The 13,151-nt window shown below is 42.2% G+C and overlaps 1 protein-coding gene across 4 annotated transcripts in view; it reads right to left on the bottom strand.

Moving 5' to 3' along the window:
• The window catches only part of LOC125454947 (CAP-Gly domain-containing linker protein 4-like), a 265,594-nt gene that overhangs the window by 51,661 nt on the left and 200,782 nt on the right, over nucleotides 1–13,151 (bottom strand). For all 4 annotated transcript variants that reach the window (XM_048536323.2, XM_059648632.1, XM_059648633.1 and 1 more), the window contains one exon: nucleotides 83–158. In XM_048536323.2, the coding sequence (XP_048392280.1) occupies nucleotides 83–158 (76 nt within the window). The remainder of the gene's footprint in view (nucleotides 1–82; nucleotides 159–13,151) is intronic.

Raw genomic sequence — 13,151 nt, 5'->3', positions numbered from 1 at the left:
ATTTAAAAAGAATAGAAAGGAAAGCATTCTTAATTGATGTAATAGGTCATGTTATTAAAAAAATTCCAGCACTGAATGTTACCTGTTCAAAGTGTTCTTTTTTTTAATCTCCCGTGGTGATGAAAGAGCAGATGGGGTGCTAAAACTTCGATGAAAACCTAAAACACAAAAAAGTTCTTGCTTAATAACGAATGTTTTAAATGCTGTATGAAGCAGAGCAAATTAATTTAATCAACAAATATAAATATTTTACTGCATAATAATGACAAAGTAAACAATGGCTTCAAAAATGTACATTGTCTTCTAAAAGAAACAGAATTTAGACAAACAGAAAGAGAACATGTGGCTTTTGGTGTCCATGTTATAGCAACTCTGTTTGCCCCTCTCTCCCACCATTTCCCCATATCTAAACAATTTTTTTTCTCTTTGAGAGCTTATCCAAATCCTATTTTAACACCGCCACCACGTCATCAGGTGCATTGCCACTTCTCCAATCCATCCATGTAACTTAGATCCGCCATAATTGGAAATATTCTTCTGGATCCCTTTCTAAAACCTTCATATTCTTTCTAACATAGAGTGCACAAATTGGACACTTCATATTCTTTCTAACATAGAGTGCACAAATTGGACACAACAGTCCAGTCAAGGATCAACATAACATCTTCAGTTTTGTACTCTATGTGAACTTCTTTTTTCTCAGAATCACTTGAATTTTTATTGCCAGTTAAAAAAAATATACACAGGAAATGTCCTGCACGGTCATTCTACATGGGTTTCTTGAGTCCCATTGATGCAGTATTTAATCTGTATATAATGGATGCATACAGCTGAAATACCTGAAAACACATATAGGAGCAAATTACTGCACATGCTGGAATCAGTACTGAAAACAAAAAAATGCTAGTAATTACAGCAGGTCAGATCAGGAGAGACCGCAAGCTAATGTTTCGAGTCCACATAATTGCATTTGTCTATTCATCTACTGCATTCACTGCACTCAATAGACAGTAGGTGCTGGAGTAGGCCATTCGGCCCTTCGAGCCAGCACCACCATTCATTATGATCATGGCTGATCATCCACAATCAGTGTCCTGTTCCTGCCTTAGCCCCATAACCCTTGATTCCACTATCTTTAAGTGCTATATCTATCTCTTTCTTGAAAGTATCCAGAGAGTTGGCCTCCACTGCCTTCTGGGGCAGACCACACTCAATGTGGTCTACTCTACATTAGAGAAACCAAATGTAGACTGAGTGACCAGTTTGCAGAACACCTCCTGTCCATGTAGAAGCATGACCGCAACATTCCCATAGCCAGGCATTTTAACCCAGCATCCTGCTCGAATGCCCATCGGTCTGTCCTCAGCATGCTGCAATGCTCCAGTGACTCACAGCGCAAACTGGAGGAAGAACATCTCACCTTCAGACTAGGCACTTTTTGGACTTGATATCGAGTTCAACATTTTCAGGTTATGAACTCACTGCCATATCTTCCCTTTCTTTTAGCTTTACTTGTTGTACAGTCTGTCACCATGTCCTCCCGCTGTGCCCCGACTCCTGTGGGACTGTCTGCTCTTTCTAGTCTGGGATTTAGATACACCATTGTTCTGCCATTCTCACATTCCTATCACTTAATCTGTACAATCAGTACCCTTTCTCCCCCAGCACTCTATTCCTCACCCACATTGCATAAATGCTGCCTCCTCCACACTTCATACCAGCTCTGATGAAGAGCCATCTAGACCTAAAACGTTAGTTTGCTCTCTCTCCATGGATGCTGCCTGACCTGCTGTGATTTCCAGCATTTTTGTTTTGAAAACGCATGTGCAGCCTTTAATAAACAGTTTAGGCTGAAGTCCTCATAAGCAGATTAGAAGGATAAATAGCTAAGACAGAATTAATTCATCAAATTAACTTACTTTTCTATAAACTTTATTATGTTTTCCTTTACCCTTTCAAGGGATGTGAGCATCACTGGCAAAGCCAATGTCCCTAACTACCTTTTGAGAACATGATATCTTGAGCTACTTTCTTGAACTATTGTAACCCATCTTATGTAGGCACACCGACAGTGCTATTAGCAATAATGCTCCAAATGTTTTACCGAGCAACAATGAAGGAACAGTAATATAGTTGAAAGTGAGGATGTTGTTTGGCTTGGGGAGAAATGTGCAAGTGGTGGCATTCCTAAGTGACTTCTGCCCTGGGATTTCCAGTTGGCACAGGTTGGGGTTTGGACAGTTGTATCAAAAAATGGTTTGGCATGTTGCTGCAGTACATTTAAGATGTTACACACTGTTGATGCTATGCATCAGTCTTAAAGGGAAGAAGTAAGTTCATTAAGTAGGTGCTGATTAAGTAAGCTATATTGTCCTGGATTGTCCTGAACTTCTTGAGTGTTTTCAGCTGCACTAATGAACAATATTCTGACACACTCCAGATTTGTGCCTTGTAGACATGCATAGGTTATGGTGAAATCGGGAAAAGAACTGCATATTGGAGAATTCCCAGCCACTGACCTGCCCTTGTAGCTACAGTATTCAAGAGGCTGGTCCAATTATGTTTCTGGTCAACATTAACTCTCAGGATAGGATGTTGATGTTCAGAGATTCAATAATAGTAATGTCCTTGATCAGCAATGGAAGATGGCCAGGTTCTCTCACGTTTGGGATGTTCCGTTTTTAAAATTATGTACACAGGATGCGAGCATTACTATCTGGGACAACATTTATTACCCATGCCTAACTACTCAGGAGACATTGAGAGATAATGGCAACTGCAGATGCTGGAGAATCCAAGATAACAAAGTGTGGAGTTGGATGAACACAGCAGGCCAAGCAGCATCTTAGGAGCACAAAAGCTGACATTTCGGGCCTAGACACTTCATCAGAAAGAACTGGCATTTAGACACACCATTGTTCTGACATTCTCACATTCCAATCACTTAATCTGCACAATCTGTACCCTTTCTCCTCCAGCACTCTACTCCTCACCACAGAAAAAAATGATGAAAGGTCTGGACCCGAAACGTCAGCTTTTGTGCTCCGAAGATGCTGCTTGGCCTGCTGTGTTCATCCAGCTCCACACTTTGTCATCTCTTTACTTAGGAGATGGTGATCAGCTGATATCTTGAACTGGTGCAGTTACTGGGGTGCAGTGACACCCATTGTGCTGTTGGATACGGAATTCCACCATTCATGACTGAATGCATTAGGACTGTGAAGTTTTAGTCTGATCCATTTGCTGTGGGATTGCCTTGCACCATTTGTTACACACTACTTCCATTATTCAGCATGCTAGTAGCCATGTGCTATAGATTGATAACTCATTTTGAGGCATGCTTGGTGTTTTCTTGGCATTTCCCACCGCTGTCTTCATTGAACGAAGTTGGTTGTAATAGCAGAATAGAGGATATGCAAGGGCATAATATTACAAATTGTGGTAACATACAATTCTGCTGCTGCTCACAATAATGACTATGCAGAGGTAACTCCTAATGATACTATTATGAACAGGTGATCTTGACACGTAAATTGGTGAAGATGGGATCAAGTAGTTTATTTTTCCTTGTCAGTTCCTTCACCACCTTCCACACCCAATCTAGCATCCATGTCATTTAGGCTCTATAAGTTTGGTCAATAGTGATGCTACTGTGCCAGTCATAGGGATGGAAATTGAAGTCCTCTCCACAAAGTACATTCTAAGCTCTTGCTCAGTGTTTCATCCAAGTGATGTCTGACATGTGTAGGCAATGGCCTGGTGGTATTATCACTAGACTGTTAATCTAAGGACCCAGCTAATGATCTGGGGGCTCAGGTTCAAATCCTGCTATGGCACATTGTAGAATTTGAATTCAATAAATATCTGGAATTAAGAATCTAATGATGACCATGAATCTATTGCCAATTGTCACGAAAAACCCATTTATCAAATAAAAGCAAAATAGTACAGATGTTAAAAAGCTGAGAAACTCAGTAGGTCTGGCAGCATTGGTGCACAGAAGAACACAGTTAATGCTTTGAGTCTAGTATAAATCTTTTTCTGAACTGAAAGATGTTAGAAAATATTTTTTCCTCTACACATTTTACAGATGTGGAAATGGTGAAAAGGGAACAAATGGTGTAGAGGCTGAATGTACAAAAATAAATGGGTGCTAATGGTAGATCATCCACTTGGCACATCAGCCTGAAGGTCATTGTAAATGCCTCAGGCTTGTCTTTTGAACTCCATCACTGAGGTTCGGGCACTTCTTCTTCCAGTTAATTTCCATTGTTTGCCCCCACTGATGACTGGATGTGCCAGTCTAGCAGAGTTTTGATTTGGTCTATTGGTTGTGGGATCACATGTGGGGGTTGATGGCCTGGTGGTATTATCACTGTCTAATCCAGATAACCACGTAACGTTCTGAGACCCGCATTCAAATTCTGCCACAGCAGATGGTGGAATTTGAATTCAATAAAATTCTGCAAATAACAATTGAATGATGGCCATGAAATCATTGCTGATTGTTGGGACCCATCTGATTCATTAATATACTCGAAGGAAGGAAGCCTGCATGTGATTGCGGACCCACAGAAATGTGGTTGACTCTTAACGGCCCTCTGGGTAATTAGGGATGAGCAATAAATGCTGGCCTAGCCAATGACATCTTTGTCTTGTGAATGAATTTTTAAAAAAAAACTTAGTTTTGACTCTTACATGCTGTCTCCTATTTTATCATGCATGAAACCCTGTGCTCTAGTTTTACCACATCTCAGCAATTACACTGAATTATGTTATCTGGGATCAGAGGCCAGAATGGCATAGTACAACTACAGAAGAAGAACATGGATTAATTGAGACAGATCTCCAAGCTCTGCTCAATAAACTTAAAGGCAGAGCTGGATCTGGATGCCGTCGAATTACTCAGTAATTGAATAGTTTGTACTTCCTGGAAACAGGGTGCACTAGGTCTAAGATTACGACACTGGGAAAAATTGAATGATACCTCTCAAACTGAAAGCATGATGTCGCAGGCAGTCTGTCTTTTATTTGATCATCATGGTCTCCATTACACTTCATTCTCATAAAGCAACAAAATGATATTTAGGCATCTATACTGCAATCTGGCTAAATACATCACTAACTTGGTGCCTTACACTATGGTTATCCAGCCTGCCTGACAGAAATTTCTTGCATGTACCATCCTAAAATGACTTCCTAAACTTTAACCGCCTTATATAACAGCAAACTCAGATAAGTTCATTGCTAAAATAGCAATCATGGAACCATTCATGACTTATTTCAAATTCTGATAGTTCAATTGTTATTCTTACAGGAACTATCACCTGAGCTTCTTCCTTTTGCAAATGCTTTCAAACAAAAACTCTTCTGTTATACTTCTGGTCCCTATGTTAGGAAATATCTTTGATGTCCTACTTCTAAATAAATGATTTGAGATGTGATTTTATGTGAGAAGCATTTTATAAATTCAAGTTTTCTGGCTCTCATTATAATTAAAGTTCAGAGTGAACATGAAGTATTACTGAACAAATTAAAGAAAGAAAATCAAAGTTAATTTAAACTAAACATTTCCATCACTGCCATCTTCTTTATTTCAAATAAACTCACAGCATTGTTATCAACATTCTTTCATTATTTGGCAAGGCAGTCTAGTGTTAAGAATACCTAATGTTCTCTAACAGTGCAATAAATCATTGTCAATTTGGCCCAGTCACAAAACTGCATCAAATAGAAAAATAGGCTATCCTTTCAAACATCAACCTGTGAAGTGAATGATGATGAGGAATGCTGTGCATTCCTCTTCCACTGGGAAGTGGTCTAAACATGGGGAGGAATAAAAAGAATATGAAGACATGTCAACAATAACCAAAAAGATGTGCAATATATTACAAAGATAATCAACAACTTGCTACCTGGTTATATATGCATAAAGTTACATGCACAATTTTCAGAAATGACTTTTGTCATTGGCCTAATGTTTAAGATTCAGCTTCAAAGACGTCACATTTAAGCCTGCAAATTTTTTAAGATTTTGTTGTGGCATTTATACACTAAAGTACTCAAATCTTTCTTTTAGTAGAGCACTGACTAGCTCAGACAAAATATTTCATACTTGTTAATGCAAGTAATCAGTGTTAACCATGACAGACGTGTCTATTCAAGGTGGAATAAGGTTGAATGACTGTGCAGTTAAATCAATCAAGCATGTTCTGGATAATTGCTTGAGAAATGAGCACTCACACATTTTTGCCAGAGTCTTTTAGAATTTTATTCAAAAATGCAGGGATCAACAAAAAAGATTATTGTCCTTGAACTCCAATCCCTAAAGCTATACTCCAAGGATTGCTAACTTATATGTGAGATGTGTTCTCTTGTGCATGTTGTTCTGGGCAGTGTTAAACTTTAAAACTGATATCTTCTGGATGCCAAATGTTTCTCTATTAAAACCAGCTTTTATGGACTGGTGTTTGCAGCAGTGGAGTGGCTTATGTGGCTCAGGTTGTGAGCTACAAACTGGAAGATACCAGCTACAGATCAATTATGCTGCCAACTGACCTCCACAGCAGTAATTATTAGGTTTCCATATAGTTGGTTACATGATGACATCAGAGCACAATCTTAGACGACAATATTTCCAGATTAGATGCCAATGTTCAAGGAAGTGGTGGGCATGTTTGCTTCAAAATTTCACAAGTATCCGTAAAAAGGTGGAGGTAGAAAAATCAATAACTGCTTACATTATTATTCCTCTGTAAACTAAGCAGGGCTGAAAAATTGTTGTGACAGATGCTTTGTTGATGGTGGGAGAGTAATACAGAGTTCAAAACAAAGAGCAGTGAGCATGGGAGAGAAAAGGTTTGAGAGCAGCGCCTCCAATCACAGATTCTGTCTCTCTTACACTTATCGCTGCTGTTCTCCAAATGAAAAGATCCCCCTTCCAAACTCTTACAGCTCCTTTAGAGACAGTACCTATGATTACAGTAGCAGGGATTGAGGGAGCCTGACAGGGAGAAACCCAAAAATGAGACTAGGAGCAGGGCTCCAGGCAGCTGTCATCAGCTTCACGATAGCCCAGACCTAGCTTCTATCTGCATGGATGAGGCCACGGATCTTGGCTAACTGTTCTATCTTTTCACAATGATAGACCCTGAGTGAGTTTGCAGGGCTTTGTCTTGAAGGTAAGTAAAACCAGAAAGAATCTATAGAAGGGCAGGGGATCTGGGACTGCATTTGATGCCCATTAAGGAGCCATATCTAGTAAATACAAGCATAAATCTGCTAAATAGAACCTAAAAGAACTGCGGATGCTGTAAATCAAAAACAAAAACAGAAGTTGCTGGTAAAGCTCAGCAGGTCTAGCAGCATCAGTTTTGAGGAAGGGTCACTGGACCTGAAACATTAACTTTGATTTCTCTTCACAGATGCAGCCAGACCTGTTGAGCTTTTCCAGCAATTTCTGTTTTTGCATAAACTTGCTAAGTTTCCTCAAGTTAATTCCATAAAAAAAACTTTGAAATCTGAAAACTCTAGTAAAAGGGAACAAGTTTTTATTGACTTGTTAGTATCCAAATGGTATCTTTATGACTGCAACGAGTTATGCTCTAATTGATAACACAGTGTGGAGGTGGAGGAGCACAGCAGACCAGGCAGCATCAGAGGAGCAGGAAAATTGACTTTTCGGTTTGGGACCTTTCCTTTTGAAGAAGGGTCCCGACCTGAAGCGTCAACTTTCCTACTCCTTGATGCTACCTGCCCTGTTGTATTCCTCCAACTCCACACTGTGTTATCTCTGACTCTGGCATCTGCAGTTCTTACTATATCTATGTTCTAATTGATTTCCATATATTTTTAGTTTCAGTATAAATTAATCATCCCCAACCTGTTCCAGTTGAGAATAAAACTCCTGTCGTTTATTTCTAACATGGGCACAAAGAACCTTAATTAATGTTCATTTGGTCCACCAAATCTATGGTTAATTAAAGAAAAGATAATCAGGCAAGAAGGTTACTAGGTTGAAAAAAAAAGTCACTGAAATGTAAAGTATCTACAAATTAAATCATTCATTATCTGGTGGTTAGCTGGCTCTTACACTGTTAATTTGTGTTTTATTCTTGGAGGTGAGTATCCTTTCACTTACTTTACTCATCAACGATTATTTTATACTTCAGTATCATATCCTCTAGGTTAAACCAATACGTATTCCTAAATTTGTACATTTGTAAACATTCAAACTAAAATAAATTAAAAACATAAAGAAATAAGCTAAGTTGCCTGCATCTCCTTGGTTAGAGACAAAAAAAACTGCAGATGCTGGAATCCAAGGTAGACAAACAGGAGGCTGGAAGAATATAGCAAGCCAGGCAGCATCTGGAGGAAAGGAGAAGTCAACATTTTGAGTATTACCCTTCTTCAGGACTGGATGTTGGTGTCGGGGAAGCTGCAGATGAAGAGAGAGGCGGGGAGGGGGAGTAGTGGAATGGTGGTGATAGGTGGATACTGATAGTAGGTATGACCTGCTTGGGGCTGGAAAAGAGGGTCACTATGTGGAATGGAAGTGAGGAGGCAGAGTTGGAAAGGGAGCCGGGAGATGGGTGGGAAGGTTTTTTGAAATTAGAGAACTCAATGTCGTACCTACTACCAGTGTCCATCTATCACCACCACTCCGCTACCCTCTCCCTGCAGCTCCCCCTATCCTGCCATCTAGTCCTGAATAACATAATACTCAAAACATTAACTTCTCCTTTCCTCCAGATGCTGCCTGGCTTGCTGTGTTCTTCCAAACTCCTGTTTGTCTGCCTATATCACCCTCTTCCTGTCTTTCTCTCAGTTGCTGACCCTTCTGCTACCTGATGCTCTCTCTCTAGTGACCTCTGCCATTCACCACTCATCGCACTCCCCGATCCTCCCACTTGCCACACATTTCCCCACAGTTTTGCCATTCAGTTAACTTATCAATGTTGAACTACAACATTCTGCTTTGCATTAAGTCATATTGCTCTTCTCAAAGATGAACGCTTGACTTTTTGGTTGTTAATACAGCAAACTTTGTCTTAACCGGCACCTTGAATGAGAGGCATTCTCAATGAGCCGGCAAAAATTATATACTTGAAATACTGTAAGTTTAATGTATTATTGCCATCTCCACAATGTCTGAGTTGTCAGTTGAGGGTTAAATGAAAAGGCTCAAAGCTTCAGCCTTAAAATTTATTTAAGGCAACTGTGCATCATTATTTAAGTGATTTATTCTATAAATAAGGTATAACAGTGATGTGTATACCCAGCATTACATTTTTATTACATGGTGTATTTTTACATTGATTTTGTGGAAATTTTGATCAACCAGAATATTGGATCAGCCATTACTTTCCTGGTCCCATAGGTGCCATTTAATAAAACTTTTGCTGTACTTCATCCTGAGCCATTTTCTTGTCAGTCTTTGTTTGCCATTGTCTTCTACTCACAAGTTAGCAAGTTTCAAGTCTAACTTAAGCAGAATGGGGATTGAACCTGTTTTTTTGGGCATTATTCTGAACCACAGGCTAGTTTTGATTTAAGTGAGCTAATTACTTCCGCTCCTGAGACAGTCTCCACTCTTACTCCCAGCTCCAGCTCTACACTCAGCACCAGCCCCAAGCCCTGCTGGGTTGGCACCATCCTCCCCGAGACCTCCCCCTCACTGAGCACGAATGGCCAGTCCTCATTAAAGGACTCACCTTCATTCCCCTGCGCCGACACATCAATGAATTCTGTGCACGTTTAGATGTCGAATTCTTCTTCTGCCACCTCTGCCTCTGTGCCTATTTCTTTGGCTGGGTGGCTAACCCAACTCTGTTGAGCCCATCTCCTGCCTCCAACAAACCCCATCCTCCTGGACACCACCCCACTGCCTCCTACCCTCCCTCGATCTCTTCATTTCCAACAGCTGTCACGACAATCACCTCAACCTCTCCATCCCTCTCACTCACTCCAACCTCTCCCCTACGAAACCTGCAGCTCTCCACACCAACCATAACCTCACCATCAAACCCACAGATAAGTTGGGGGGGGGGGGCACAGTAGTCGTATGGCGCACTGACATTTACATCGCTGAGACCAGACACCAACTCTCTAATACCTCCTCCTACTGCCCCTTCGATCATGAGCCCATGCCTGACTACCAAACCATTGTCTCAGAGCATTCGTAACCTCACCATATCAGATGACTACCCACAGCATCCAATCTCTTCGTTCTCCAACCCCGCACCACCCGTTTCTATCTGCTTCCCAAAATCCATAAACCTGACTGCTCCAGCTAACCCATTGTCTCTGCCTGCTTCTGCCCCACTGAACTCATCTCCACTTACCTTGACTGTCTTTCCTCCCTGGTCCAGCCTATGTCAAGGACATCACCCACGCCCTCCACGACTTCCAATTCTCAGACCCTCCACACCTCATCTTCAAATTAGACATCTGTGCCCCCCATGCAGATGGCCTAAAAGCCCTCCACTTTTCTCTCTCCCGCAAGTCCAACCTGTCCCCCTCCACTGAAAACCTCATCCACTTAACAACTTCTCCTTTAACTCCTCCCACTTCCTACAGACTAAGGGGGTTGCCATGGGTACCCTCATGTGTCCAAGCTGTGCCTGCCTCTTCATAGTATACGTGGAACAGTCCCTTTTCTGCTGTTAGACTGGCACCATTCCACATCCCTTCCTCCACTACATTGATTATTATATTGATGCTGCCTCGTAATGAACTTGAACAGTTGATGAACTTTACTAACACTTTTCACCCCAATCTCAAATTCTCCTGGACCATCCCTGATACCTCCCTCCCACTTCCTTGACCTCTTCGCCCCCATCGCTGGTGACCACCTCAACACCAACAGCCATTTCAAGCCCACAGACTCCCAGAGCTACCTGGACTACATGTCCTCTCATCCACCCTTTTGCAAGAATGCGCTCCCTTACTCCCAGTTCCTCTGCCTCTGCCATATCTGCTCCCAAGATGGAGCATTCCAGTCCCGCAAATCCCAGATGTCCTCCTATTTCAAGGACCGCAACACCCCCCTCCTGTATCAAAAAATATCATCAACCGCATCTCTTGCATTTCCCACACTTCTGCCCTCAAACCCCTCTCCCCAACAAAAGTAAAGACAGAATCCCCCTGGTCCTCACACACCACACCACCAACCTCCACATCCAGCCTTTCATTCTCTGCCACATCTGCCACCTACAACCCGACCCCATGACCAAACAGATATTTTCCTCCCCACCTCTGTCTGCCTTTCGTAGAGACGACTCACTCCGCAACTCCCTCATCTGCTCCACACTCCCCATTAACGCACCATACCCAGCATCTTTCTCTGCAACCGCAGGAGGTGCTACATCTGCCCCTACACCTACCCCTCACCTCCATCCAAGGTCCAATGCAAACCTTTCATGTCTGACAGGGGTTCACCTGTACATTCTCCAACTTGGTCTACTGTACCCCTTGCTTCCAATGTGGCATCCTCTACATCGGTGAGACTGAGCGTAGACTTGGGAACCGTTTCACAGAGCATCTCTCTGTATGTGACAAATAACAACACCTTCCGGTGCCAACCGTTTTAACTCTCCCTCCTACTCCCTGGGTGACATCTACATTCTGGGCCTCCTCCAGTGCCACAATGATACCACACGCAAGCTGGAGGAGCAACACCTCATATTCCCCCTCGGGGCTTACAGCCTGATGGCCTTAACATAGAATTCACCAGTTTTAAAATATCCCCACACCGGCCTCATCCGATGTCCAACCCTCCCTCTCATCCCCGCCTCCTTAACCTGACACAACCTGTCTACCTTCTTTCCCACCTCTCCACCCTTTCCTTCCTGCCAAACAACACCCACCACTCCCGATAACAAAGTGTGAAGCTGGATGAACACAGCAGGCCAAGCAGCATCTCAGGAGCACAAAAGCTGATGTTTCGGGCCTAGACCCTCCTCTCTGATGAAGGGTCTAGGCCTGAAACGTCAGCTTTTGTGCTCCTGAGATGCTGCTTGGCCTGCTGTGTTCATCCAGCTTCACACTTTGTTATCTTGGATTCTCCACCATCTGTAGTTCCCATTATCTCTCCTCTCACCCACCACTCCCTACCTGCATCCAGTCTACCACCGCCCCCCCTACCTTTCCCCGGCCCCACATATTCTCTCTCCCACCTCTTTGACCCAACACATACAATCTATCTTCTCTCACGCCTATCTGCCCCAGCCCACTGACCAAACCCCACCACTCCCTACCTGCATTTACATGCCCCCATCCCCACCCTTCCTCTCTCCATTTATTTCCAAGCTCCCTTACCCCATCCCAGTTCTGAAGAAGGGTCCCGACCCAAAATGTCAACTTTTCTGCTCTGATACTGTCTGGCCTGCTGTATTCCTCCAGCACCACACTGTGTTGAGCTAATTACTTGCCCTGTTTTGTTCTTATCTATGTTATTCATCATGCAACCTTGCTTGTTAACAAACTTGGATATCTGACTCTATTTCTTCACCTAAACCATTCATAACTCTTCCAATCATTCTAAATGTTATAGTATTCCAAACAATACATTCTCGCTTAAATTTGTGGTTGCATTCCTCAAAATTATAACTTTAATTGCAAAGACTTCAAGTGAATCATGGTTTCCAATGGGAGTCAGTAACAAACTTCAAGTTAGGCCTCTTCCGACATTTCTTGCCCAGAAAAAAAAAGCAATGGCTGAAATACTGTACTTTACATGTGCAATATTAGTTGAAGTAGCTAATACGACAAAATGCATGACTAAGTATAAAATGTGTAAACCACAATTTTTTAAAAAGTATCACTTCTATTGAACCATACTGTTGGTGACCAAGCTCCATCTACTGGCAGACATTGGTCAGCTCAGGGACTCGTTGAACTGACCGACTTCTGAAACTAGCAGGAGACAAGTATGTCAGTTTGAATGTTGACTCAGCATCTGAGCTGGTGCGGCGGCATGTCATGGGATGGAGCTGATACCTAGTACAGATGCATAACTGCTGAGAGGAAACACTGGAAACCAGGACAGGTGCTGGAGAAGATGGCAGGCCGAGGAACAAAGCTGAATGCTGGGACAAAGGTCAGATGAGAATTAAATCCGCTGAAGAGGAAGCCTGTGAAAAACGTTA

Source organism: Stegostoma tigrinum, chromosome 9 (genome assembly GCF_030684315.1).
Source record: "Stegostoma tigrinum isolate sSteTig4 chromosome 9, sSteTig4.hap1, whole genome shotgun sequence".
Classification (NCBI taxonomy): Eukaryota; Metazoa; Chordata; class Chondrichthyes; order Orectolobiformes; family Stegostomatidae; genus Stegostoma; species Stegostoma tigrinum.
This window is presented reverse-complemented; position numbering and strand designations above follow the sequence as displayed.